The sequence below is a fragment of the Cnephaeus nilssonii genome (genome assembly GCF_951640355.1).
Source record: "Cnephaeus nilssonii genome assembly, chromosome: 7".
Lineage (NCBI taxonomy): Eukaryota > Metazoa > Chordata > Mammalia > Chiroptera > Vespertilionidae > Cnephaeus > Cnephaeus nilssonii.
This window is the reverse complement of record NC_137078.1, coordinates 98310819-98338506: the sequence shown is the minus strand read 5'-3', so window position 1 is coordinate 98338506 and position 27688 is coordinate 98310819. Positions and strand designations below refer to the sequence as shown.

The 27688-nt window shown below is 48.8% G+C and overlaps 1 protein-coding gene across 3 annotated transcripts in view; it reads right to left on the bottom strand.

Annotated features, from left to right (window-relative positions):
• The window catches only part of CLSTN1 (calsyntenin 1), a 54866-nt gene that overhangs the window by 11831 nt on the left and 15347 nt on the right, over positions 1-27688 (bottom strand). For 2 of the 3 annotated variants that reach the window (XM_079778363.1, XM_079778365.1), the window contains exons 2-7: positions 12859-12981; positions 6893-6922; positions 5547-5745; positions 3444-3652; positions 2004-2153; positions 1714-1899 (exon numbers count right to left, since the gene is read on the bottom strand). In XM_079778363.1, coding sequence (XP_079634489.1) covers positions 1714-1899; positions 2004-2153; positions 3444-3652; positions 5547-5745; positions 6893-6922; positions 12859-12981 — 897 coding nt within the window. The remainder of the gene's footprint in view (positions 1-1713; positions 1900-2003; positions 2154-3443; positions 3653-5546; positions 5746-6892; positions 6923-12858; positions 12982-27688) is intronic. The other variant, XM_079778364.1, reaches the window with a different exon arrangement.

Sequence of the window (27688 nt, the reverse complement as noted above, 5' to 3'; positions counted from 1 at the left end):
TTATGACAAGCAAAATTTAGAAGTACTAAGTGTGGATATTTTTTAAAAGCTAGGAAGAAAAAAGTAAATCTGTAATCCACAATTAACATTTGCATATAAGCACTTCCAGGCCTCTATGAATATGTGCATATGATAAACACGGAGGCCTATGTGCACGCGCACATTCCCAGTCATACTCGAGCACAGCTGAAGATGCTGCCCGGCGGCTCGTCGCACGGATGTGCCCTAGTTCATTGAGCTGACCGCCCTGGTGGGCTGAGGTTGTCCCACATTTTCCTAGGATAAACCTTCCCTTGATGCACACCTCTGCGTGTCTCCATGATCATTCCCTTAGAAAAATTCCTAGAAATGGAATTACTAAGCAAACAAAGCATGAAAAATTTTACAACTATTGTATGTATTGCCAAGCTCAATTAAAAAAAAATTTGCAGAAGATTTTGCAAGTTCTCCTGGTCCTCGCGTCTCAGTTCCCAGGAGCTGCATGATCTGGCTGAACAACCTGGTCTCTTGAGTAACATTGACCTCAGTCCAAATCCCAGTCTGCCACCTCCTAAGTGTGTCCTTGGGTGAGCGACATAGCTTCCCTCCGTCTCCATGAATTCCTCTGTAAGAACCAGGTCAATACCACCTCTGCTGTAGGCCTGACGGGAAGATGAAATAACTCATGCGGAAGCGCCCAGCATACAGTGAGCACTCAGATATGGAATTCTTTCCATTCTTCCTACCTTTAAACTGTCCTGCTGAGAAAGTGTTCATTTACTACCATAAAAAATGGCACTACGAGAAGGTAGTTTTATACATTATGCTAGTATACACAGTTTGAAATTAGAGCCCATTCCAGATCTCTTCACTTACAGATTAGGTACATGGTAATGAACACTTAGACTCAGAGTCATACAACACCTGAGTGTGTTCATCACGGGGATGCGCCAGCAGACAATCCACTTCCCTTTCTGCTTATTCACCATGTAACCATTTCCAGTGAGACACGAACACTGCTGCTTAAATCTAGCTGCTCTTAGCCGGCCAGAGAGAGGACGGAAAATGCTCCCTGCCGAGCTGATGCTGAATAGCTCCTGACAGACCCAAGACCCTTCTGATATGAAGAAGCCATGTAAGTAACTGGCATCTTCTCACCAGCCAAGTAAAACCTCTTCCTCAGCATTTTCCGTGACAGGCAGCCATACCTCCCATTGAGATAAACCAGAAAACTTTCCCTCTGGCTTCTCCACCCCAGGCCTGGGGATATGGTCCGTGGAGACCGTAGTTAGATGTGGGTGCTTTTGGTCTTGATTTTCTTCTTCACGTTTGCCAAAAGCTACCGCATTACCTGTAGTTTTTTCTTCAGTCCTTAAATTACCATCCCGTTTCATTTAAAACTCCCTCCACATATGTAATTTCTATTTTGATGATTCTCAATGTATGTCAGAGAAATACTGTCTTCAAATCAGTGGTTCTTAAAAATGCACATAAAATAACATTTTGAACAGACTTCCATGGGGTCATGTACCCCCTTGAAGGGAAATTAGCCAGTGAGGCAGCAGCAGCTGTGTCAGAGAGTTAGCGTCTGTTTTAGTTCATGATCGTGAAGCCCCCCCCCCACACACACGCACGCACACACACACACACACACACACGTACATACACACACGTACACACACACACACGTGTAGGGTCCCTCTCGCCCTCACTGCAGACCGCAGGCCTCCTTACCACAGAGCCGGTGAAGGGACTTCTCAGAGTAAGTGTCGCGGTCACAGCCTTTCCCTATGTGGCTGGTCTCCAGCTCCACCGTCACCTGCACCGAGGCCACGGACTCATCGCACGTCTCCAGGTGGGCGCTCGGGAAGAGCGCTAAGGCGCCTGTGCCAGGCTCATACTCGACCCGGCTGTTCCATCCTGCACCGGCCGGGCAGAGCGAGAGGGGAGGCAAGTTCACACATTAGGTTTCGTGCCTCAACTTTAAGAACAGGGGTGAGCACGGAGATGAGAATGGGGCTCACCTTGCCACCCGGGGGTGCAGGTGGGCTTGACGCTGATCTTTACCAGCACGTCCTCGGTGGCCCTTTTCTTCCCGCAGTCATAGGCTGTGACGGTCAGCTTGTACTGGTGTTCTTTGCCGTAGCTCAGCTTCTCTGTGTTCTTTATATAACCTTCCAGAGAGAAACAACAGTGAGACCCACACCCAGCTGCTCGCCCCTCCATGTCCCCGCGGACACACACAAACCCAGAAGCACCAGGAAGCACCGACAGGGGGACCCCGAGGTCACGACACGCCCCTGGCTTCCCGAGTCTCCACTAACCCATCTCGGAGCCCATGCAATTCAACTCCATTCATTCTTACAGACTTTTGTTCGTTTTTATATTTACTTGAAGATTTACATATAAGAGAATAAAAAAGACAAAATGATTCAAATTCTTCCAATATTAAATACAAGCTCAAAGCTGCATTAAATACTTCTTGTTACAGACTTACCTTATTAGCAAGAGACAGTTTTCCTACCCCACCCACTAGAGAGGAGCCTGCTTTGGACCATGAATACAGGGGTCTGCCAAGTGTTTGTTGTGCCGAGATTTTAGCAGAGAATCTGGACTGTGGGTTAACGATGGAGACATGCATCATCCTGAAGCCATAACCTCATAAAGAAGTTAAACTCTAGAACGAGCCGATCTGTTCAGTTACTGAGGGTCTGGCAATGAGGTATAAACCTTCACCTTCAAGATGAGGCCGAAGATTCAAATCCAATGGAGAACAGAAAACCAGGCCCAAGAAGGGTCCGTCTCTTCAGATGCATGCTGACCGAAAGGGGAGAAGATAAAAAACAGCAACATGATGGGCAGGGGCTTTATTAGACTTTGATGGGAAAGGAAAAGGAACGGCCCCGCGGAGAACACATGGCGTTCAGGGGACAGAGTAAAAGCTCAACTGGGAAACGGACACCACAGCAGGTCTCTGCTATGGACTGAACGTTCCTGTCCCCGAAGTTCACATGGGAAGTCCTTCCCCTCCGTGTCATGGTGTTAGGAGGTGGGGGGCCTTTGGGAGGAGCTTAGGCTTAGGGGAGGCAATGAGGGTGAGTCCCCATATTGGAATATGGGGACTGTCCTTATAAGAAGAGAGGAGGCCAGAGTGTCCTGTCTCTCCCGCCAGGTGAGGACAGCAAGAAGGTGGCACCTGTCAGCTGGGAAGCAGGCCGCCCTCACGAGACTCTGAATGGGCTGGCTCCCTGATCTCGGACTCCCCAGCCTCCAGAATGTGAGACAGAAATGTCTAGGTTAAGCCTCCTGGTTGGTGGCATTTGGTTCCAGCCGCCCGAATGGACTAACTCTCCGGTTTATGAGTTCCACTGACGTACAAAGTCTGGGTGTGAAGCTGACCGGCTTAGGAGGGGCAGTCTGCCGGGACCGCCCCCCGGCAAGGAACGCTTGCCCTCTGTTCTCACCATCTTTGTCGACCGTGAAGGGCACGTCCGGAGTGACGATTTCATAGCTGCAAATCTGGCTGAACTGAGGGGAGCAGTCTGCGTCCACGGCCTCCACCCTCAGGACGCTCTCGTAGCGCCTCCCCTCCACCACGGCCGCCTGGTAGGACTTCTCCTTGAACACAGGTGCGTATTCGTTGACGTCATTCACCTGAATGTGGACCGTTGCTCTGGAAGAGGGGGAAAGCTGTGGGCTCTGCTTGTTTTACCATCCCCCAAAATTCTGCCCTGCTTTTAAATTTCCTTTCTCTGATACGTTTTATTAAATTTTATCTATAATAAAGGGTAATGTGCTAATTAGACCAAACGTCTTCTGGATGTCATTCCAGACGTCCTTCCTGACGAAGCTGGGGCTGGAGGGAAACCAGCCCGGGTCCCAGGTGCCGGCAGCCTGGGTCCCGGGTGCCAGAGGGAAGCTGGTGCCAGCAGCTGGGGGAAGGCCTACTCTTGCACGAATTTTCGTGCACCGGGCCTCCAGTATGAAGATAAAAAGTAAACTATTCATTGTTTTTGGTTTAGCCTGGAGACAACAGAAAAGTTAAAGCAGGAATTTGGGTTGATCCTTCCAGGTCTAGGAATAAGGTACCTGGTAAGAAGGTGACAACATAGCTCTGGCTGGCGGCTCATGTGGTCGAGTGTTGTCCCAGACACCAAAAAGGTTTCAGGTTTGATTCCCGGTTAGGGCATATACCAACATTGTGGGTTCAATCCCCAGTCGGGGTGAGTACGGGAGGCAACCAATCGATGTTTCTCTTTCTCCCCCTTCCTCTCTCTAAAAATCATTAAAAACATACCTCGGGTGAGGATTTAAAAAACAAAAAAGGCAGTAACACTGGGATTTTCTTTCACGACATGGGACAGGGCATGTAAAAGGGAGATATACTATACCAGATGTCTGTAAGCTCTGTTATCACAAAGTTAAAAATATTTTGTTTCAAAATTCAGAAACAACTAGAGCCAAAGGAAGAAGGGATAAGAAGCAGAGATGGAAGATGGGACACGGTGAGCATTAAAACAGGCTTGTCCTGCTTCCCAGGAACAGAGACCATTAGCAACCCGTGGTTGGGACACCACCTGCCGTAGATCCAGCAAATGAGGGGCCTCAACGTGACCCCGTGTGGCCCTTCCTGGCGAACCCCGTGCTGGCAGCTTCCATCGCCCCAGCTCGGGGATGAGAAACGAGGCATCGTCGGGGCAGGCTCCCAGACAGAACACTGCTGGCCTCCAGGGCGTATTCCGAACCAGACAAGCTCTGCACTCAGCACCGCACTGTTCCCCAAGACGCTCTGCACCCCTCGCCACCCCTCCCCCATCCTGACCCTCACCACAGTCATAGGACATCGTCTCTATGTACCGAGTAGAAACTGAGACGCAATCCACGTACCGAGTAGAAACTGAGACGCAACAAGATTAAATCTGCCCGATGCCGAAGGGCAGGTAAGTGGCAGAGGAAAGGCTAGATGCTTTTCTGTTTATTTCATTTTTTATATGTTTTTATTGATTTTTAGAGAGAGAGGAAGAGATAGGGATAGAGAGATATAAACGTCATTGATCAGCTGCCTCCTGCATGCCCTTGACCGGGAATTGAACTGTGACCTCTTTGTTCCTGGGTCGAACACTCAACCACTAAGCCACACGGGCAGGCAGGAAGACAAGACTCTAACTCCATGTCTTGCCCAGAGCCGCCTCCACTAGACGGGCGGTTTCGGCTGGCAGGAGGCCGTGCTCACTCCCAGGGGGAGCCACCAGCTGGCTTTCTCCTGGCAGCTCGAATGAATTTCATGCCCTCAGACTCACAGACAAAGACACACATCCCCATAAGACCTCTTCCTAGGGAAGAGTGGGCTTTCCGGGTTTTCACTGGGGGCCTTGGTTTCTCTGCGAGGGTGTTCATTCATTTACTGCTAGGGTCCAGGCCCTTGCTGGAGCCGTCTGCCCGGGTCTCTGATCTAACGGCTACGTCCCGATGGACAACGAAGAGCCAGCTTCTGTTTCAGAAGCACCGAGGTGCTGGGCACAGGAGCAGGAACGGTCACTCGCACACGCGCCCCCCGGCGCACTTACTTGTGAGACTTCTTGGCGTTGGCGCTGCCGTCGGGGCCCCTCCCGCAGTCGTAGGCCTGGATGGTGAACGTGTAGTCTTTCTGCAGCTCACAGTCTAGTTTCTCTCTGGAGCGGATCAGCCCCTCGCCCGTGGACTTATCCACCACCACGGCGTCAAAGGGCACATCCTGCCCATGAATTTTAAAGCCACAAATCTCACCTGGGGAGTCAAAGCAGCGCAGGTTAGATCGCTGCCGCCAAACCGGCTGCAGCCAGACCCCGCCTCCCCCAAAGGAAACCGATGACCCAATGGCAGCCGGGGGTTGGGGGGCTGTGGGGAAGCCGGGCGCTGTGCTTGGTGACAGGGTGAGTTCTGGGCTTTAGTACACAGAAGCAGGTTCTAGCTTTCCAAGCAACTCATTGAACTTTGCATCCACTCATGCAGGAATACAAAAGAGAGAGGAAATAGACAGGCATTTCACAGGAGTACTTAGGACAGCCCCAGGGCACAGTGGTCTCATTAGCAAACTGCCAAGGCCCGCTAACACAGAAGCTGCCGGGCGGCAGGGGAAGCTGGCAGCTATTTTGGCTTGGACCAGAGAGAAGGCTAAAACACACAGTCACGTGTTGGGAGAGGAAGAAGCGTGAGATATAGGTTCAGCACCATAATTACAAAAAGTCTGTAAAAAAAAAAAAAAAAAGTCAGAAGAAACAAGTCTTCCTGTGCAATGAGCCTGGCTAAAATTAGGGAATCAAAGCAAACTACTGAACGAGAAGGTAGAAATACCAACTTTTCAGGCATCCATTTCAACAGCTAGCGCCTACCAGTGCGATGCAGGGCCCGCATGGGGAGAGAGCTGCTAGACTGGCCCTTGTTTCGGACTAGATCCTATCGGACCTCAAAAGGAAGCCTGCCTGGGAACGGAAATTCACCTAAGTTGGCTCACCAGCTTAATTAGGAGTTAAAAATCTACGTTTCCATTCTTGCCCATGGGAGAACAAATATAAACATTCTAATGCATAAGTAAAACTTCAAAAAATGTATTTCACATAAAAATAAGATGGACCTCTTCCAAAATTACAACTAATAGAAAATGGTTACAAAGTGAATCTCTTAAGTTCAATTAGGGGAAAATGTACAGTATTATCCATGTAGTTCAAATGGATGTCTGATTTCCAGATATTTCTAACCAAGGGTTTGGTTACATACAGTTTCCATCAATATATTTAAAAATAGAAACAAAATAGGAGAATAAAAGGGGTAAAAGAGCATGACAGCTTCTTCTGTTGAAGGGCTGATTCCCAATTTTATAAACAAAGTTAGTGGGTTAATATTCATAAGAGGGATAGAAAGAACCCTTGATCACCTTCTTTGGTGACTGTCACCTCAAAACTCTCTGAAGGGAGAAAAGATAAACCCATGTCAGTAATACAGGAAAGAATGAGGACGGAACAATAAGGAAAAAAGTCAAAGATGCATATATTACATAGAAAAGCTTGACACAATTTAACAATCAGCTCAGTAGAACTGCTATAGCATAACTGGACCTTCAGTAACAAAGTGTCTCTTTGAATCCTACTTACCAGGAACTCCTGCATAATTTTTGAAATTGCACTAACTGCCCATGAAATAACACAGCCACCGCTTCCTCACCCCCTCACGTGCGTCAGACATCGTAACAGTTTAGACGCACACCTATTTGTCTTTGACAGTTTTCAGCTTTTCCCTTTCAATGTAAGTTCTTGTGGTTAGAGTCTGGTAACGTTCAGCTCATCATTAGATTAAGTGAAACAAACAATGGGTTTTATGTTTAATCCTTTGTTTATGAGCTGAATAAATAGCAATGTTTTCCAATCTAATCTTGTTCTAATGCAACTAAGGCAACAAATATAAACGGGACATATGCTTCGGTGGGAACTGAAGCCAATTCAGTATGAACGGTGATGATGCTACAATGGCCACTCTTTACTGCGGGAAGCACTAGTCTAGCAGCCCATATACACCTGCTTACCTCGCCCAGAACCACGGCAGGGGAGGAGGTCAGGGCCCGCTGCCCCCCGCTCTGTGTGGCCTCACAGGGCACCTTCTCTCCCCCAAAGGCATCAGTCTGAATCCCCTTGCTTTTAAAAATGGTTTTACCATGTGTTTGTATATCCCCGAATAGTGTTGCTTCATTTTGCTTGTTTTTGAGGTTTGAACAGTGGTATCACATGGTATAGAATGCCTGCCTTCTCACTCAGCCTGTGGGTCTAACCAGACTCTAACCCAGCTGTGGTGCATTCATTCATGCCGCGTAAGAGGGAACCAGTACCAGTACCTGAGCAAACCCAGGGACAGTGCGCAGAACACGGCCTGCCACAAAGCAGGCCGCAGCAGAGTTCGCTATGCCCAGTCTGTTCCATGGGCACTGTACCATAATGCCAGCTTTCTGCCGTTCATGACGAGCTACAAGGGGTAATTCTGTCTGTGGTTCCCGCTGCATCCACAGTGTCTCTCTAGATCTGTGCTGGCCAATGCCCGTGCCGTAGCCACTAGCCCCATGGGGCTATGTCAAATTAAATTAAAATTCACGTTAACATTAAATATTAAAATTCAGTCTCTCCTCGCACAGGCCTAGTAACTGCTGCATGGAGAATGCAGACAGCGAACCTTCCCACCATCACAGCAAGGGATGTGGATGGTGCTGCCCCGGCCGGCAGCAGCTATGGCCTCGGGCCACACCCACCCGCTCACATTGCTGAACAACCTGCGTGCTACAGTTTTTTCTCTCTTTTAAAATATTAAATAAAATTATATGAAATTCACATTTCTGTGTCTGTAAGCACAGTTTTATTGGGCCCACGCACTGAAGGGTCAGAGGTTCCATTCCTGGTCATGGGCACCCTTCTCCTCCACCCCGATGCACAGTTGTGTTATTTACACACCCGGGACAGTTACATACATGCAGTTACATGCACTGATTACATGGAGTTACAGCACGGTGCATCTCCACTCCTTTGCCTTCTCAGTCCTCTCCTACACTCACCTTCTCTCAACCTCTGCAAGGAAGGCCTCTCAGAAGCACCTATCAGAGTCTATTCTCTTTCTGTCCAGCCCTTTCCCACTTAATTCAGACCATGTGCACCTGCCCTGCTAGGTAAGTCTACCTGAAACCCTACCCCACCAGGTTTCCCGGCAACCTTTCCAGCTACACTTGCCTTGGAATGGGCAAACCTTCCCCATCTCTCTCCCCCTCGTTCCCCTAAGATCATCTAAAACAGTCAAAAGGGCCCTAGCTGGTTTGGCTTAGTGGATAGAGTGTCGGCCTATGGACTGAAAGGTCCCAGGTTTGATTCTGGCCAAGGGCACATGCCCAGGTTGCGGGCTCCGTCCCCAGTGGGGGGTGTACAGGAGGCAGCCGATCAATGATTCTCTCTCATCACTGATGTTTCCATCTCCCTCTCCCTCTCCCTTCCTCTCTGAAATCAATAAAGAAATATTAAAAACAACAACAACAAACAGTCAAAAGGGCCCTGGCCGGTAGCTCAGTGGTTAGAGCATCAGCCCGTGCACCCAAGGGTCTCGGGTTTGATTCCCAATCAAGGGCGTGCAGACCTGGGTTGCAGGTTCCATCCCCAGCCCTGGTCGGGGTGTGTGCGGGAGGCAACCAACCAATGTGTCTCTTTCACACAGTTGATCATTGATGTCTCTCTCTCTCCCCCCCTACCTTCCTTCCTCTCTTTAAATAGCTATGAAAAAAATATCCTCCAGTGAGGATTAACAACAAAAAAAGTTAAAGCAGTCAAAAAGAACTTTACTACAGAATTTTTAAAAAGCAAAACACAAAACTGTAACAACGCGTACAGATTTGACTTCTTGATATCCAAAGTCGCGCCAAGGGTTCCTGTTTACAGTGTTAGCCCTCACTTTCCTCGTCCATCCCTCTGAGAAACCTGGGCTTCAGGCCGGCTCTGCATTCTTCCTAAGTCTTCTTCCAAATCTGGGTACAACCCCAAACTGCACTGCTCTTCCCCGAAAGCGAGGGTGTCTCAGCGCCTAGCCCATCGTCCCCCCCGCAGGTCACCTGCCCTACGCTGCACTCCCCTGGAGGCCGTGAGTGCCCGCTCCAACGGTTAGTTTCACTGGTGGCAAGCAACAGAAAGCCATTCCAGCTAACTCAGGCCAAAGGGGCTTCCCTGCAAAGCCGTCACGAACTCGCGGAATTGGCTGCAAGCCAGAGAAAGGGACTGGAAACAGCAGAAACCAAGGCAGCTCGAGAGACCAGTCAGAGGGGCCAGACCAGGCCCAGAGCAAACTGGCCTGGACAGAGGGAACGCAACCTCAGCCCGTATCAGAATCTGTGGCTCTCCGAGGAGGCACCTGTGAGCCTCGCCTGGGCCGTGCGTGCACTTGGCTGGGGAAGGCGGGTGACGGACTTAGACCCACCGCTCAGGCCCTGGGAAAAGGGACACCTGCTGAGCAGCATCCACTACAACATCCCGCTAACCCGACTCCTCCCGCTCTCTCCTCTCCACTCGGCCCTGGTGCCCGCGCTCTCCAGCTGGGCATCAGGCTGCTGCTTATTCTGGTGACTGGTCCATGCCAGTTTCTGGGACCTAAACCATCAGTGCTCTGAGAAGAAGGGCCAACTTTTATGCTTCTTTACCTTCTACAAGGACCTGGCATTGGAACTTAATAGTCAGTGACTACCGATACCAACCATTCCCGGAGGCAACTGCATCCAAAATGAGTCCACGCTAGTCAGTAACTGTTAATGTGAAGTTTCATCCTAACATCCAGATACTTACTTAAATCCGCTACTCAACGAATTACTGCCTTATAGTAATTAGGCTAAACCACAGGATATTTCCAATGTTCCATTTTTTTCAAGTATTTTGATAGTTTCGACACATAAAAATGGCAATTTCATGGGGCTTCACCAAATATGTCCAACTCATTGCTACAAACACAACGTCAGCCCATCGCCTATGCTAAAAGGCAGTGCTGGGGGGCGGGGGCAAGGGGGTGTGCAGGAGTCAGCCCATCGCCATCCTCAGGGCGAGTCACATAAAGTAAAAGAATACGGAGAAAGGGATCACACACCTGAGTTGGTTCTAATTATCAATGAAAATAAAGTCCCCATTCTTGTCCGGAAATTTCTTTTGGATTCTATTTCCATCGCAACTGTTTTCCTAACCTTGCGAAATCTCTGTGCTCGGCGGGAAAGCAGGGAAAGGTTGGGGTGAAACACCTGCCAGAAGGAAGAGCCTGAGAAGGGGGACGACAGGCGGGCACTCAGCTCTGACGTGGGCAGTGAAGAAGCGACAACTGTCCAAAAGGCACCACATGGCGGCCTACGTGAGGGGTTCAAGCTCCCCATCAAGTACACAAAATGGACAACACAATTTCTTCCCACCTCTACTCAGGCTTTTAGCAGATTAAGGAAAAGGGGTTGAATAAGAAACTTAGTTATTTTAATTTCCTAAACTACTTGACAAATAGCAAGATTTTACTCTCCTATTTCACCCCAAGAAAGCAATCTGGGCAAGACTCCGCGTTCAATACGAACGCCTGAGGAGGGACAGCTGACAGCGCACTCTGGGGACTAAGCTGCCGACATCAGCCATGGACTTATTTCAGAAGTCTGACAAGCAACCTCTGGTGGTTACCCACACATTCCTGCGAGGGGGGAGGGCTGCGAGCCAGGATGTCTACAGTGTTCTCCAGACAACGCTGGGAGAGCCCACAGTGAACCTACGAACGGAGGCCGGAGTCGCACCGCCTGGCGGGAAGGCGGCTCTATCACCTCAGCTGTGATCTTGGGCAAACTCAGTCATTCCTCCTACACCATTTGTGGAGTGCCAACTAGTGCCAGGCGCTGGTCTAGGTACAGACCACAGGACCGTATACAGCTGACACTGCACAGTACAGAGGCCCAATCACTCCTTAGGATGCAGGGAAAGTCAGAAACGTGTAAGTCTGCTCAAACATGAACTGGATAATCCTGTTCCAGTTGTTCACACAGCACTGACCGTCACTCTCACACAGAGGAGCGTGTGTAATGACTAAGTGGCCCGCAGGGGCTGCGTGTACAGTACACACACACACTCCAAGTCTGTCAGATCCAGAGCACACCGAGGTGCAATGATAAAAATGATGACAAATTTGGGGGAAGGAAGGAGCAGAGAAAATCATCTCGGCTACTGCACAAGCACTGTGGATGGCTTCACGGCATCGAGCTCGGCCATTCCTGTCCATCTAATCGGATTTCTCTCTAAAAACCAATCAACAAGCAACACTACTGGGAAGGTCTGTGTCCACCACTGACTCACACAGCCCAGCTGGTTCTCAGGTTACTTCCCTGAACGTGGGCTGTGGCACTTGAAGAGAATGAAGAACAAATAAATGTATTGTTTAAATCAGCGGTCGCCAACCTTTCGGGCCTCACGGACCACCGGTTGGTGACCGCTGATTTAAACAGCTCTTCAGAAACACGTCCACTTCCCTCAATTTACACACTGTGAAATAATGCACCGCCTGATCTATACAAGTTCACTGAAGCCTTCTTACTGGTCCCCAGGCAAATAGCACACACTAACATGAGAAATTTGGTCCTGGAAAAAAATGCCATGCAACCACTACTCTTTTAAAATTAACTGTGACCCTGAGGCAGGGAGAGGGCGACGTGGCACAATTCACGTCCGTCAGGGAAGTTACTATGGACACGCGGCTCTACAAGAAACGCTCTGAAGTGCAAAGTGGTATTACACGTCAGCCAAACAGCACGTCTCCACGCGGCCCCAGACCTGCCGCTTCGTCAGGTTACAGCCTTAGGAAATACCTCCGCTTTAAAAGTTTATGGACAGTAAAACCTGAGCCACAGGATTCCTCTATAAAGACTGCTCGACGTTTTCGAATAAGTCTTTTCAGTAACTGAAACCGAGGTGGTGCGAGAGGACCCTGAGCTGCAGTTATCCAGATCCTTGCCGCACCTGGGAGCAGGTGAGAAGGGCAGAATCTCAGGTCCCCCAGACCCTCTGGGTCCAAATCTGCATTTTCACACCACCCTCGGGGGCGCTGTGGGCACGACTTTTTGAGACACTGGCCTAGGTGTTATCTGATGACATCAAGACAAGGCCTGGAACGATGCGACGTGATATTGTGTTTTTCATCCACACGTACAGGCTTTTTGGTCAGGTGCCCTAACCATTTAAAGGAACAGGAAAAAGGATGGTGCCCGGGAGCCACAAACCACCCTCGGCCATCGACACACTTTAAGAAAAGGTGAGAAACGTTCCCAATGCATCGCCCCCGGTCCCGGTGCCACAACAGCCAACAAAACCAGGCTCCTACCTGCGAAGCGCAGAGGGGCGTCCTTGTCCAGGGCGATCAGCGGGGGGTCGAGGAGCACCGCGTTGTCGTTTTCGGTCACGATGCCGTGGTAGGTGGGCTCCAGCCAGGGCTTGTGCTTGTTAGCTGTGTTTAAAAAAGAAAGGAAACAGGCAGGTTAGAACACCACTACTTTCTTTGAAAAGAGTTTTTAAATTGATTTTGAGAGAGAGAGAGGAGGAAGCGAGAGAAACACTGATGTGAGGGGGAGGGGGGGATCGGCTTCCCCTGCATGCCCCGTACTGGGGATCGAGCCCACAGCCGGCATGTGCCCTGACCAGGAATGAGCCGGCAACCTTTCGGGGCCCAGGACAACACCCAACCCACTGAGCTACACTGGCCAGGGCTAGACTGAGTATTTTAAACTCAACTGCTTTTGAAGACACATCTATTATGTCTGAACCATAAGACTCTCATTGGTCTGGAAGGCAACACTTGAATTTTTTGTTGCAGGGTTTGGTATCAAGACCCAAATATCATGAAATTCTAAATTCTAGAGTGAGTAATGGAGAAACTATCTGAGTCCAGGAAGAAACCAGATTCTGCTGTACAAATTAAAGAAAAAAGACTGATGGCCAGTAGACAAATTCAAACTGTTTTGGGCCTATTACAGAACAGTGACAAAGAAAAGTGTTATTTCTTTATGACAATACAGTAGTACCTATTTAAAATTAGCATTACAAATAAAGACACAAAATAGACAAGACTTATGAATATAAAATTACAAATCTAAGGCATTAAAATAAAATGTGAATTCCTGAAATAGGTGACTGAAAACTGTTTAAGAATAAATAACCAACTTGGGAGTCAGGCTGACGTGGGGTCAGATTCCAGCGTCCTCTGTCTTTACTGAGTGACCTTGAGCAGGTGTAACTGACCTCTGGGTGGCCTTGAGTAACCTCTCACTCTCATTTCCGAGTTTGTAAGCCAGCCCCGCCCCCTCCCGAGAGGGCTGGCGCCATAACTGGAAAAGGGGCGGGCACGGTAACTGGGAGTTTCCGAGTTTCAGGGAGAACTGTGCCGTCTGGCAGGCGCTGGCCTGGTACCATCCGTCTTTAGTTCTGATCCCTCCTGTTCTGCCTGGGCCTGGCTTTGTCCGGGCCTCAGCCACCACCTCCTCCCTGAGCGCTCGCTCCACCAGTGCATTCTGGGCTCCACCAGTGCATTCTGGGCTCCACCGCACAGCGGGAAGCTTTCATGGTCTTTCTACTTTCACCTCGAGTGTGACCAGCTCTCCTGTCTCAGGTGTAACGCATCACATCTCAGGATACGGTTAACCAGAGAGGTCCTCAATTCAGGGTATGGAACTTTACGACCAATAGGTAGTGCCTGTTTGCTGAAGGAACTACCCAGACTCTTTCCCATGAGTGCAAATCAATCCAGAAGCATCTGAAATTAAATTTAAACGTTTAACCACGTCGAATACAACATCCCGTAAGGGGACACTGCTTTCCTGCTGCATGTGATGACCGTTACGGAGCGACAGGTGAGAAGCACATGGGCCTCACCTGCATCCCCTCCAGCGCGGTGCATGGCCGGCGTGCGGGAGGGACACAAGCTCCCAGCTATGCAATGAATGACGCCTCCATCGGACATTCATGCACGCCACATCCAACCCACAGCAAACCTCTGCTTCACTTGCAAGGGCACCGCAGACCCACAGGACCAGTCTAATGGGTACAGTGTTGAGTTCTGGAACAGGTTGCACAACAATATAAACGAGCATACGTAACACGACTGAACTGTACACTTAAGATGGCTACGACGGGAAATTCTGTTCTACATTTTAGCGCATGGAAAACTCGGCGCACACACAAAATGCAGACGCAGCCTTCTCGTCACCTCTCTGCTCTCCTGGACTTATTGCAAGAGCCAGGTGACAAGCGCGTTCTTGCCCTCCTGACAGATCTAATCTAAACAGTGTCCTCAAATATGTGCACCCAGAACCGGCCACACCACAAAGTTACTGCAGATCCTCACAGCATTTGTTTATGTGGGATCTACCTACCTATCTCATTTATCTCACTACCTACCTATCAGAATTTACTGTATTGGAAATTAAAACCAAGATAAATTTTAATATTTATTAATTCATTAAAAAAAAACCATTGTAAGTTAACTAAGTACCATTTTCATAAAAACTGCATTTTTAAAAACAAAGCGCACGAAGGAGAGCGGCACCATTTCCATCCTGCGAGTCTGCGCTCACTGCCCGGCTTCACAGGAGCCAGCTGGTCCCCGTGGCGCCTCCCGGGTCCCGCCGCACACGCCAGGCGGCCGGGAAACCACCGCGCTCTCGCGAGGATGAGGGAAAAGCAAGTCAATGTCTCGATATTAAAACAGCTTTGACCTCTCAGTCCCGGGCCAGAGTCTCAGGTCTCTGTTCAAATGCTCCCTCGTCCAACCACACCAGCACCCGCTGCTCTGGCCCCACCGGCTCCTTCTCTGCTGCTGCTCATCGCCACGCTGGGCACAGAGCCAGCCTGGGACCGTGGGGCAGTTACCTGGCTGCCTCCGTGGGCCTGTTTCCTCACCTGTAAACCGAGGCCAGGAGCGGTACCCACGTCACAGGGTGCTGTGTGATCAAACCCGTCACACATGCCAGGCTGACAGTGTCAGACACAGGAGAGGCCACGAGGGGCTGCTGTGTCATTACCTTCTCCCCGCCCCCCCCCCCCAGACATGGACAAAAACAGATGCTGGGAGTGGCTGACCTTTTGCTGTTTGCTAACAAGCATATCTCATCACTCGGGAAGTATCAGGCCAATAAATGAGTGTGTAAGGAACCTCATATACAATACAAATAAAATCAATGTCCTGGCCCGGCCAGCGTGGCTCTGGTTGAGCGTCGACCCATGAACCAGGAGGCCACGTTTCAATTGCTGGGTTGCAGGCTCATTCCCGTGTGGGGCGTGCAGGAGGCAACCGATCAATGATTCTCTCTCATCATTGATGTTTCTCTCTCTCTCCCTCTCCCTTCCTCTCTGAAGTCAACAAAAATATATATTTTTTAAAAAGTCAGTGTCCTGGTTCGAAATCCTCTCCTAGAGAAGGTAGTTTTGGTGCTGAGAACTGAAGAGCAGGTATGACTTGGTGTTGTAAACATCGAGAGGGTGTGACTTTTTGTTTCTGACAGGTGGATATTCAAAGCAAAGGAGACGAGAGAACCTGGCGGTCCACGTGCAAACCATGGACCTGTCCTGTGCTTAGATTATGGGGGGACCAACTAGGATACCAAACCCAGATCATAAAGGCCAAGATTTAAAGAGCCTTTGGAAAAGCTCTCCCACACAACAGCTGCCCCGGGCCAGGAGCCTGGGGAGAGCAGAGAAGTCAGAAGTTCTGGTGCACCTGCCCTTCAGCAGCACCCCGAGGGCGCCGAGCTCACTGGAGGGCGCTGTGCGGGGCCGAGTCCGCGGCAGCCTTCGCTCCAGGAGGGTCCTCGGAACACAGGCAACAGCCTCCCTCTGCAGCTGGGCTGGGCGGGGGCTTTCCCTAACGGCTGAGACTCCCGCTGCTCCAGACGGCTCCTGACACCTGCTCTGACACCTGCTGTGGCGCAGGCTGGCCGGCGGCATGGGCCTCGGGTGTGACGGGCAAACAGGCCACTGTGGAGACCCTCCAGCTTGTCACTGACCTCGCCTTTCAAAACACAGAAGCTATTCATCAACTTACTACTAATAATGTACCATGAAGAGCAATAGTAAATTCCAATTTGTTTTCATATTTGAAGTTTTATTAATAAAATTATAAGCAAAGCAAATGAAACGGAAGATCATTCCAATATGTGAATCCGTAATACTCCTTAGACTTTAAGTGAATTTTTCTAACCCAGTAAGAAGGTAAAAACACTAGGCAAAGTGCAGGAAATCTAAAATAGCAGAAAGTATTAAAAGGTAGTAGCGTAAAATGTGTATTTCTGCTACCCGGAAGGAAAGGCCTGCAGCTGAAAATTACTAATGGTTCAAGGCAAAAAAATAATTTTATAGTGATATTCTTAAATCTCTGATTTTCCCCAGTATTCTAATTTTATAATTCAGGTTTTCTAAATTGCTCCTTTAGGCGGGCAGTAGAACGAAGAGAGCTGGCCAGTTTCAAAGACTGAACTTTTAAATATTTAATAAATGATATTTTTAATATTTCATCACATTCAATTGGCATTATAAAATATGTATGGAGGCAAGTGACTGATGTTTCTGTCATCATTCAAAAGGAGCCCGCAGACAACGCGGAGAGACGAGCAGCCAGAAGGCTAGGCACAGGTCACCCGTGCTCACAGCCTTCTCCTGATCCATGGCTTCACATTCTACACCATGAAAAAGCCAACGGCATTTTGAATGGCATAATTCTAATTAAAATCCGGGGATGGCAAGGCTGGCGATCAGACGCTCTGTAAATGTAGGCTGTATCTGGGGTGTGCACCTATTACTCTAAGACCTGGCTAGCTTCTGTGGTTATAAATTGTCACTGATTAAAAAACCAAAGTGAAAAGAATGCTTACAATAGTCAGCTCCAGGATTAACTTTAAATATAAAAACTTCCACTTTCCCAGTACATCCCAACTCTGTGGGCAAAAGAGAGGTTGGCTCCCTGTCCAGGTCACGCAAGTCACAGATCCCTGGCAAAGCCCGTGTGTGGCAGCCCGGACATCAACCCTGCACCAGAGTTCCCGGCTGATAAGTTCATTTACGAAGAGAAACCCACTCTTTCCAAAAACAAACTGGGTATGTGCCACTTCTCCTTCCAGAACACCTAGTCCTATTGCCCCAATAACGGCATAATAAATAATGACAAATACGTTTTTTAAAACATTTTAGTTAACTTCAGAGAGGAATGGAGAGGAAGAGAGAGATAGAAACATCAATGAAGAGAGAGAGAATCATTGATCGGCTGCCTCCTATATGCCCCATAATGTGCCCTGACCGGGAATCAGACTGTTACCTCCTGGTTCACAGGTCCACGCTCAACCACAGAGCCACACCGGTCAGGCGACAACTATATGTTTTAAGAGACTGTAGGCAATTCACCAGTAAATTTTAGATAATGTTACATGTTTTGTTTGCAGATTCAACATTTAACGGTGGTACATCAAGAGTATACAATTAGGCCAAAACCGGTTTGGCTCAGTGGATAGAGCGTCGGCTTGCGGACTCAAGGGTCCCAGGTTCGATTCCGGTCAAGGGCATGTGCCTTGGTTGCGGGCACATCCCCAGTGGGGGGTGTGCAGGAGGCGGCTGATCGATGTTTCTCTCTCATCGATGTTTCTAACTCTCTATCCCTCTCTCTTCCTCTCTGTAAAAAATCAATAAAATATATATTAAAAAAAAAAAGAGTATACAATTAGGAGACACCGCCACTAGGTGGCGGCAGGTGCCTTTGAGTGCATGCTGCACACTGCCAGGCTTTGATTTAAAAATCTAGCTCCTGACTCAGTAAGGAGTGGAATGTAATGTGTTAGCAGACCCCTTGTTAAAGGCAGTATGCATAGAAAAGTGTCTTAAATGATATCAATATAAAATCTCCAACTGATTATTTTTTCCTCAGAACACATTTAAAATTCATAAATTATTCAGATAGTCCCAAAATAAAAATATAAAAAGGCATCCATTCTTATGGACTCTCTAAGCACTGTCCCAGTCATAAATTCATATTCAGATCAGACCAGCTCTGATCCTTGAAAACCAGCTTGACATCAAAGGTCCTCCTGGCTTCACATCACCACGGACTCGAAGTCTGTCCCCAGGACCGTCTGGGAGGCAGAAGCGCACTGCAAGGTGCTGTGCTGGGGAAGCAGGCGCAATCTGCCGGAGAACACAAACGTATCAACAAACACCCACATCCTGAACGGATGCGGCTATCATCACCGGGTCGAGGGGTGTGGGAAAAACTGGGGGCGGGAACTCACTCAGTGGTGGGAACTGGGACGGTCAGCAGAGCCCGTAAGACCTGCAGCCTCCATCTCACATGTGGCCATGCCACTGCCAGGGGAAGCGTGAGCGCTCTGGAGGGTTGCCTAGTGGGAGCTGAACCGTCTACACAGACGAAATACAACTCACTTCTGCTCCTAACTCGTGGGCCAGAACTGGTCCCATGGCCCCACCCACATCACCAGGGTGGGCAAGTGCAATTCTAGCGTGTGTCTGGAGGAGAGAGCTGGAAGTATCTGAGGCCAACTCTGGGGACCACCAGAAGCACAATGGAGACCTCCCAAGAACATCCTTAAAAGAAGCATCCTTTTGAGGGGGTATTTTATTTATCTATTTTTAATCCTCACCCGAAGATATTTTTCCATTTATTTTAGAGAGGAAAAGAGATAGGGATAGAGAAAAACATTGATATGAGAGAAACACATCGATTGATTGCCTCCTGCACTTGCCCTGACTGGCCCAGGCCGGGGAGGAGCCTGCAACTGAGGTACGTGCCTGACTGGAATCGAACCCAGGACCCTTTGGTCCTCAGGCCGATACTCTACCCACTGAGCCAAACCGGCTGGGGCTTGAGGGGGTTTTTTTAAACAGAGTAAAAAATACAAATAAGGTTCAAAGGTAGAAAAGGCTGTGGATCATTCTGGGACTAGCAAGACTGGGATAACTGATGTATAACGAGGCACAGCTGGAGGGGCTTGAGCTGTGGTTAGGGCAACAGGGTGAGCACCCCTTCTCTGCTATGCCAATGAGCTCCCTCTATTCTGTTAGAAGCGGTTAAAAGTTTTAAACAGTGTGGTCTGGTAAGAAAGACAGGAATATAGTTAATAAATGAACTGTGTCTGACATTCTAACTAGGGGCAGACTCTTTAACCACCTGTGCCTATTTCTACCTCGTAAGTCAGGAACAGGACCTCCTTCCACACCCTTGTTTTGAGGGTTATAGATAACTAGAGGCCCAGTGCACGAAATTTGTGCAGGGGGGGTCCCCTCAGCCCAGCCTGCACCCTCTCCAATCCGGGACCCTTTGGGGGATGTCCAACTGCCGGTTTAGGCCTGATCCTTAAACCGGCAGTCGGACATCCCTCTCACAATCCTGGACCGCGGGCTCCTCATCACTCATCTGCCTGCTGGCCTGATCGCCCCTCACTGCCCCCTCCCTGCCAGCCTGGTCACTCCTAACTGCCCCCCTCCCAGCCGGCCTGGTCACCCTTTACTGCCCCCCCTGCTGGCCTGGTCACCCCCAACTGGAGCATGAGGGTCAATTTGCATATTACCTCTTTATTATATAGGATGTGAGTGAAGGACCCACTCTATGCCTTTCACACGGATGCTCAACAAATATGTGTTGATCAGTTCATCTTAAGCAGCAGCTTATGTTTTCGGAAAAACTACAAAGGCAGAAGGACCAGAGCTAAAGAGACTCGGGAGGCGTTCCCATGACGATCTCCCCATCATCATCTTCCGAAATACAACCTACAGCTAACGAAATCCCTACAGGCTCAGGCCCTGGAGAGGCCTAACTTTATCTCTTATGCAGCAGAAGAAAGAAGTAGCATTATACAGTGATTCTGTTAAGTGTAAAGCAAAGAGCAAGCAAACAAAATCACCTGGCTTTTTAAAAACAAAAAAGGAAACTTTTAATCAGCCACAGTTGGTAAGTGGGTATTTGTCCTTAGCATAATGTCCTCAAGGTCCATGCGTGTTACAGCGTGCGTCACCTTTTAAGGCTGAATGATATCCCATTGTATGTATGGACCACATCTTGTCTCTCCGTTCATCTGTCAAGGGCACTGGGGTTGCCAAGTACCTTTTGGCTACTGTGAATGCCATGGACACGGTATACAAACATCTGTTTGCCTCCCTGTCTCAATTCTTTTGGGTATGCACCCAGAAGTGGAATTGCTGGGTCATTGAGTAATTCTGGTTTTAATTCTTTGAGGAACTGCCAATATTCTTTCCCACAGCAGCTGCGCCATTTTCACATTCCCACTCTCGGAGCCCAAGGCTCCCAATTTCTCCACAGCCTCACCAACACTTGTCATTTTCTGGGCTTTGATATTAGCCACCCAATGGGTGTGACCACACAAGTCTTATATCAGGCAATGTTATCTTTTTATATTATGTAAGCTATAAAGTAGAAAGAACAGAACAATAAACCCCAAGTACCCAGGACTCAGCTATTACAATTATCAATACAGGACCAATCTTGTTTGATTTACCCTCCTATCACCAGTTTCCATTATTTTGAAACAAATCCCCGACATCAGATAACTTCACCCCCTCAATTCTTCAACATACAACGCTAAAAGATAAGGACTCTTTTAAAACTAATCATAATGGTATTATCACCTAAAACATTCTCAAATATTCAATCAGGATTTATACTTATCCGATTATTTTGGTATATCAAATAATTTAACTCAATACATCTGTGTGTGTGTGATAATTCATCCTGAATTCTAGTGCTAAGGGGGAAAAAAAACTTTAAACCATTCATCACCTTTAAAGAATAATGTTTTAGTGGTTTCTACAACTTCCCTTTTTTTTTCACATAGGTTTTTTTTTAAAAAAAAATAGATGTTCTTTATCAAGTTGAGAGAGTTCCCCTCTCTTCCTAACTTGCTGACTTTTTATCATGAATGGGTGTTAGATTTTGTCAAATGCTATTATGTGACTCTTTTTAAAAAAATTTAAAAGGTGATTTTAGAGGGAGCTGCTGAAATCCAGCATCCCAAACCTGAGACAACAGCCGGAAGTCCGTGGCTGCAGGGGCAGGACCTTCTGCAGCGAAGTGCACACCTGTCCCCGGGCTCTCCTGAGAACCTAGAGAAAGCCACGCACCCTCTCCGCAGGAAAACACATGAGAACACAAAACACGGGCAGGAGGCGTGGGGGGCTTCAGACGCCTGCGGAAACCAGTGCAGGTGAAAATCACCATTTCAAACAGGGCAATCTATTGTTACAGAAAACCGAAGAAGAACAAAGCAATACTTAGAGAGATGGGGTTACATTTATTATGCGCGGGTCCAGAGGAAAATGTATCTCAAATTCTGGGCCCCAACATGCAGGAATTCTCCCTACTTATATGATTTTACCTTCTTTGTCTCCCAAATATGGAGTGTTTCTGGCCCCTTTTGCAAGTTCTTAAAGAGCCCGTATGTGCTGGCCTTGAGACCTCAACCAGAGAGGCCTGGCCTGGCACCAGCACTGATAACCTTGTCTGGGGAAGTTTTAATGGCCTAGCTGAAGTGGGAGTAGTCTTAGCAAGCAAGAATCTACAGAAGCCAATTAGCAGGGTTAAAATTTCAAACAGCAGTTTTCATATAAGATGGATGCTTCACTATCAGTGGACCCTCGGACCTCTGGCATCTTCATTCAGCACCTCAATGGGACCGGGAACCAAGTTACAAAACTAGGTTTCCTTCATGTTGTGGTGCTCACATTTTACTTGTATTTCATGGTGTTTGGCAGCAATATCTTAACAGTTCAAGGAGGAGACTTCCCCACGGGCTACCCTGGGAAACAAACAGACCAGGGAGGAAGCAGGGAAGGTGCCACATTGTTACTGCATTTTTAGAGGATGGAAAGGCTAGTGACCCAGAAAGGGTCAAAGTAACAAGGAAGAGAACTTGATGCTGAGATGACAGAGTGCTCCTGAGTAAGGGGGAGAAGTGCGTGTGAAAAGACAGAAACACAATGCTTTCACTGAGAATGAAAAGGTAACTTCCAGAGGGCTGCTTTCCATGTTGTTCCCCAGGGAATTTTATGGATGGTATCTCTGTTACCCTGTTCAGGAGGTTACATAATTAAACGTTCTTACTTCACTGCTATGAGAAAGATGAAAAGGAAACTATAGACAGACAGATAGATGGCTGGATGGACGGTGGACCAATGACGTAAGGATTTCCTTCTCTAAACAAGTCCCAGGTGTGTTCTCTAACAGGAGGGGCTGTGAAGACCCACCTACTCCTGCACACGCTGTCTACAGTCTAATACCTGATCCTAAGTCACCAAGGATGGTTGGCATATTTTACTCAATATTACCAGGAAAAAAGTGAAATTTTAAAAGAAGTCTGCAACAAATGCTTACTTAAGTGCTTACACTCAAAGAGGCTACCCTTCAGTTACCCATTACCTCATTTTTCTACTACTCAGGTTTTTATAAAAAGTTATCATTTAATTTTCAAAACAACCTAATATCATTTTCACAAGTTTTTCTAGTAAGCAAATGAAAACATTTTACCAGTGTGAAGTGCCGAAGTCAATTACTTTTCTAATTAAATTGTTTTACTCAATATTAAGAGTTACCCCATAAAATTAACAGGCCAGGCATGAACCCAAAACATAATGGGCGCGTCTAACAGTAACTTCTGTATTCCTTATCTACTTTAGTCTCCCGGGCTTCAGGAATCTCCCGTATTTATTCCTCTCTTTAATGTCACAAATTGCTGTGGCAGTCACTGACCTGGGAGCCTCATGTCCGGCTGCAAGATTTCCAATGGGAGAAGCCCCTGCACGATTCTTCTAGAAGTTCGCAAAGGTGACAGGCGAGGTGGGCAGGGAAGACAGTCCTTCGACTCAGGAACTCAGGGGTCTCCCTGAGGTTCAGGGGTCACGCTGGGAGGGGCCAGGTGGAAGTGGTCTGGGGTCCCAGTCATGAATACCCTGCAGCCAGCCTTGCTCCCTGGCCAGGGACCCCACATGGCACCCGGGGCCTGGAGCCCTGCCCTTGGCTACAGTATCCCTGGAAACCCAGAGGCACTGGGCCTGAATCCTGCAACACCCCAGGTGGCGCATAAAGATGGGGTTTGCAGGTCAACATCCCGGGGGACTGGGGATCTCCTCTGACCAGCGTGCATGGGCACTGGGCTTAGGGCCGAGGTCCTCTGAGGGTTTCTCAAGCTCTGCCCCTCAGGTGGTGGCTGTTCATGTGTGAGTACTGAGGAGCCATATTTCAGAACTCCGTTTTGTGAGGAGTAAAAAGGGGGAGGGGAGGAAGGGATGGAGTGGAGAAGGTTTATCTCTGCAGTGAGGAGAGGTGGGAAACCAGAGAAACGTCACTTATTACAATGATTCAGGCTGGTATCCTAACAGAGGAGGGAAGACCAAATCAGAGGCCAAGAATGCCTCCATTTACCCACCACAGCAGTGGCCTGTCACTGGGAAATGAGGCAGAACATTCTAGACATCTTCCCTCAACTCCACCTGCTGGGCCACACCCTGGAGTCTGAGCCGGTCAGGCTGACCTGGGGCTGGGCAGGCGGGAGGGAACATTCTTCAGATCTGCCGCCCTCGCCAACAATGAGCGCCAACAATGAGCAAACCACACCGCCGCAGGGCCCCCAGCAGAGGCCTTTGGAGAGCCTGAGGAAAGGGGCCATCCTCTCCAAGGCTCCCCTGCCTTCCGGCACCCCGCAGAGCAGGGGGCCTGGCTCTGGCTCCCTCTTCAGGACACCGCTCAGCTCAAAGCCGGTGCAGCTGTCTCCTTGTTTTTGTTGCAGCATAAAAGCCGCCCTTAAGCGAAATCGTCTCATGCATGACTATTAATTCTCTGCAACAGAACGTCTAGAATTGCTCACAGGTAACGCAATGCACAAGGGCGAACTCTATCCTCAGCGTCACTCGCTGCCCTTCTGTGCCCGCTGCTCCAGGTCCCTGCAGCGTCGGCTAGAGGGCCACTGCCCGCCCATCAGCACGTGCCTCCCGACTCCAGGCTCTGCATCCGCACCAAATCAAACCACCTGCTCCACCTTCCAGTCCCCGCAACCCTGCCGAGACTGGCAGCTCTGCTGAGAAACTAACTGGAGTTGGGCGCTAAAGAAGGATAATGCCCTGCCCTAGCCAGTTTGGCTCAGTGGATGGAGCCTCGGCCTGCGGACCAAAGGGTCCCGGGTTCGATTCTAGTCAGGGGTATGTGCCTCGGTTTCTCTCACATCAATGTTTCTGTCTTTCCCTCTCTCTTCCACTCTCCCTAAAAATCAATGGAAAAATATCCTTGGATGAGGATTAACAACAACAAAAAGAATGATAATGACCAAGATACCCACACTTGCATTTTGCAAAGAACTTCCATGATTTAACATAAAAGTAGAAAATAAGATAAGAAACCCCAGCGCCCTGCAAGCTGGAGAAGGAAAACACTTGGGCACAGAGTCCTCTAAGGCCTCCCAGTCATCACGTGTGCATGGAAACTGTTCAGAGCACCTGTGTGGTTGGGAGGCGCCTGTTTATCAATTAACTCTTACAACGCAAGTCAATCAGAAATACAGTTATGCCAAAAAAATACATGCCATGGTTTCCTGAAATCTCCCACTTTGCAACGTTATCAGAAAATACAGGCCAGGTCTGCCCTTTTCTTTCTCCTTTATCATCGTCGCATTTGTCTTGAATTGAAACAGGACAGGGCGCTGTCCTGAGCTGTAACGTAATAGTCCGGTGGCAATTTCCAAGGCCTGACCTTCATCCACAATGGAAGCGTTATCGGGCTCGGTCAGGAAAGGCCACGGGCACTCCAGGCCTGCCTGCATTCACTGTCAATGCCAGCTTCTAAACAGCCTCACCCGGTGCCGCCATGCCCGACTGGACTGTCCAACAAATCCACGGCGCAGTCAGAAAGACCAGGACTCTGGTGTTGCTCTGCTCGTTTTTGTTTCTTTACTAGCTACATCCTTACAATACCAGTGACAGCAAGACAACTGCTCTCACCCAGAGTCCCTGTGTCACTGGCTAAATAGTGTGACGTCTTTACAGTAAACACAGGAGATGAGAGCTCACTGCTGCTTTGCCGCTGAGCCTCTCGGGAAGCAGGTTTATGTTCGTGAGCGCAGAACCGGCGTGACAACAGGGAGCCCATGCCCAGGGCTGCGAGGACCGCAGGGAGGAGAAAAGGACCCACTTCCCTAAGTTCCTCTGGGTGCTGACCCCCGGGCCCTGGGAAAAGGTTAGACAGAACTGCCCACCGGCAGATGCTGGTCTCTAAGGAATGAGCACCGCACAGCACCTGGTCTGACAGGGAAGAAGATGCACGTTTTATTTTTTTAAATATATCTTTATTGATTTCAGAGAGGAAGAGAGACAGAGAGGGAGATAGAAACATCAATGATGAGAGAGAATCATTGATCGGCTGCCTCCTGCCTGCCCTCCAATAGGGAATTGAGCCTGCAACCCAGGTATGTGCCCTTAACCGGAATTGAACCTGGGACCCTTCAGTCCACAGGCCGACACTCTATCCACTGAGCCTAACCAGCTAGGCCAAAGATGGACGTTTTAAACTCCCCGCAATGAGTTTGACACTGACCATGGACAAAAGACTACTCTGGTTTTTGGTGCCTCTAGAGAAGGAAAAGAAATCACAAACAGCTGGTGACATTTTCATAAGAACAAGGTATCCAAGCATTTTCTTTAGAGGGAGCGTCACGGGGAAGCTGGGGTGACGTCAGCCACGATCAGGAGGTGCCCAGCACCTCGGTGGGAACCTGACAACCTGCTGGTGAAGCTAGGACAGCGCTGAACTCGGGGGCAAGGCATTCAAACAGGCTGCTTCTCAGCTCCTGTGACCAGGACAAGACTGGGACATGGAAACTGGGTGACAACAAAGACAGGCGGACTTACAAAGGGTTAATGACCACCCCCAAAGGTCACGGAATGTTGAACCCAGAAACCGAACAGTCTCCTGACCTTTTGAAGGCTCAGACTTGGAAGGGTCTCTTCAACCTTCACCTTGAATCTGAGGATGAGACGGATGGATGGATGTGGAACGAAGCATCAAGTTAGGAGGTGAGAGGCCTGGCTCCCCACCAACGGGACGGGAGGACCTGGGGGTTCACGTTAATGTGATGAGGCGGCCAAGAAGCTGAGACCAGGGGTGCTAGCGCCACACCACCCCAACTCGGCTCCTGTGTGTGGAACCCTGCTTGTCAAACCCTCTGCCATCTGAAAGGTTTGGGTTTGGGGGCACACAAGGAGGGGGAAACCAGGCAGGCTGGCAGACTTTGGAATTAGAGGCCAAAGACCCAGAATAGCCAGCTCGATGCTGAAAGGTAAGAACAAAACTACAGCAATCGAGGCAGTGAGGCACTGGTGAAGGAACTGACGGACAGGTCAGTGGACCAGAACAGAGCCCGGAAATAGGCCGCATAAATACAGTCAACCGGTCTGAACAGTCTTTTCAACAAACGGTGCAGCTAGACACAGACCTGACGCCATTCACAAAAACCAACTCCAAGTGGATATCGACCCAGTGTAACACACAAAACCATAAAACTCCTGGAAGGGTAACAGGGTACAACCTAGGTGACCCTGGTATGGCAATGACCTTCTAGATACAACACCAAAGGCACAATCCATGAAAGAAATCAATGGACTTGGTTAAAGCTTAAAACTTCTGCTCTACAAAGGGCAGTATCACGAGAATGAGAAGACAGTCATAAACCGGGAGAGAATATATGCAAGACACATCTCATAGAGGACTGTCATCCAAAATATACAAAGAACTCAACAACAAGAAAACCAACACAACTTAAAAAATACAGACACTTCATCAAAGAAGATATACAGATGGAAAGATGTTCAACAGCATAAGTCATTAGGGAAATGCAAATTAAAGCAATAATAATACCATTTCACCCCTAATGAGAATGGCCAAAATCCAAAACGCTGCCAACACCAGATGCTGGTGAGTGTGGAGCAATGGGGACTCTCTGTCTGCTGGTAGAAATGCGAAATGGTGCAGCCACGTTAGAAGACAGTTTAGCAGTTTCTTACAAAACTAAACGGACTAAAGGTTAATTAAAGGGAAAAATAAATAAATAAACAGACTCTGATCATATGCCCGGCAAGCATGCTCCTTGGCACTTACCCGAATGTCC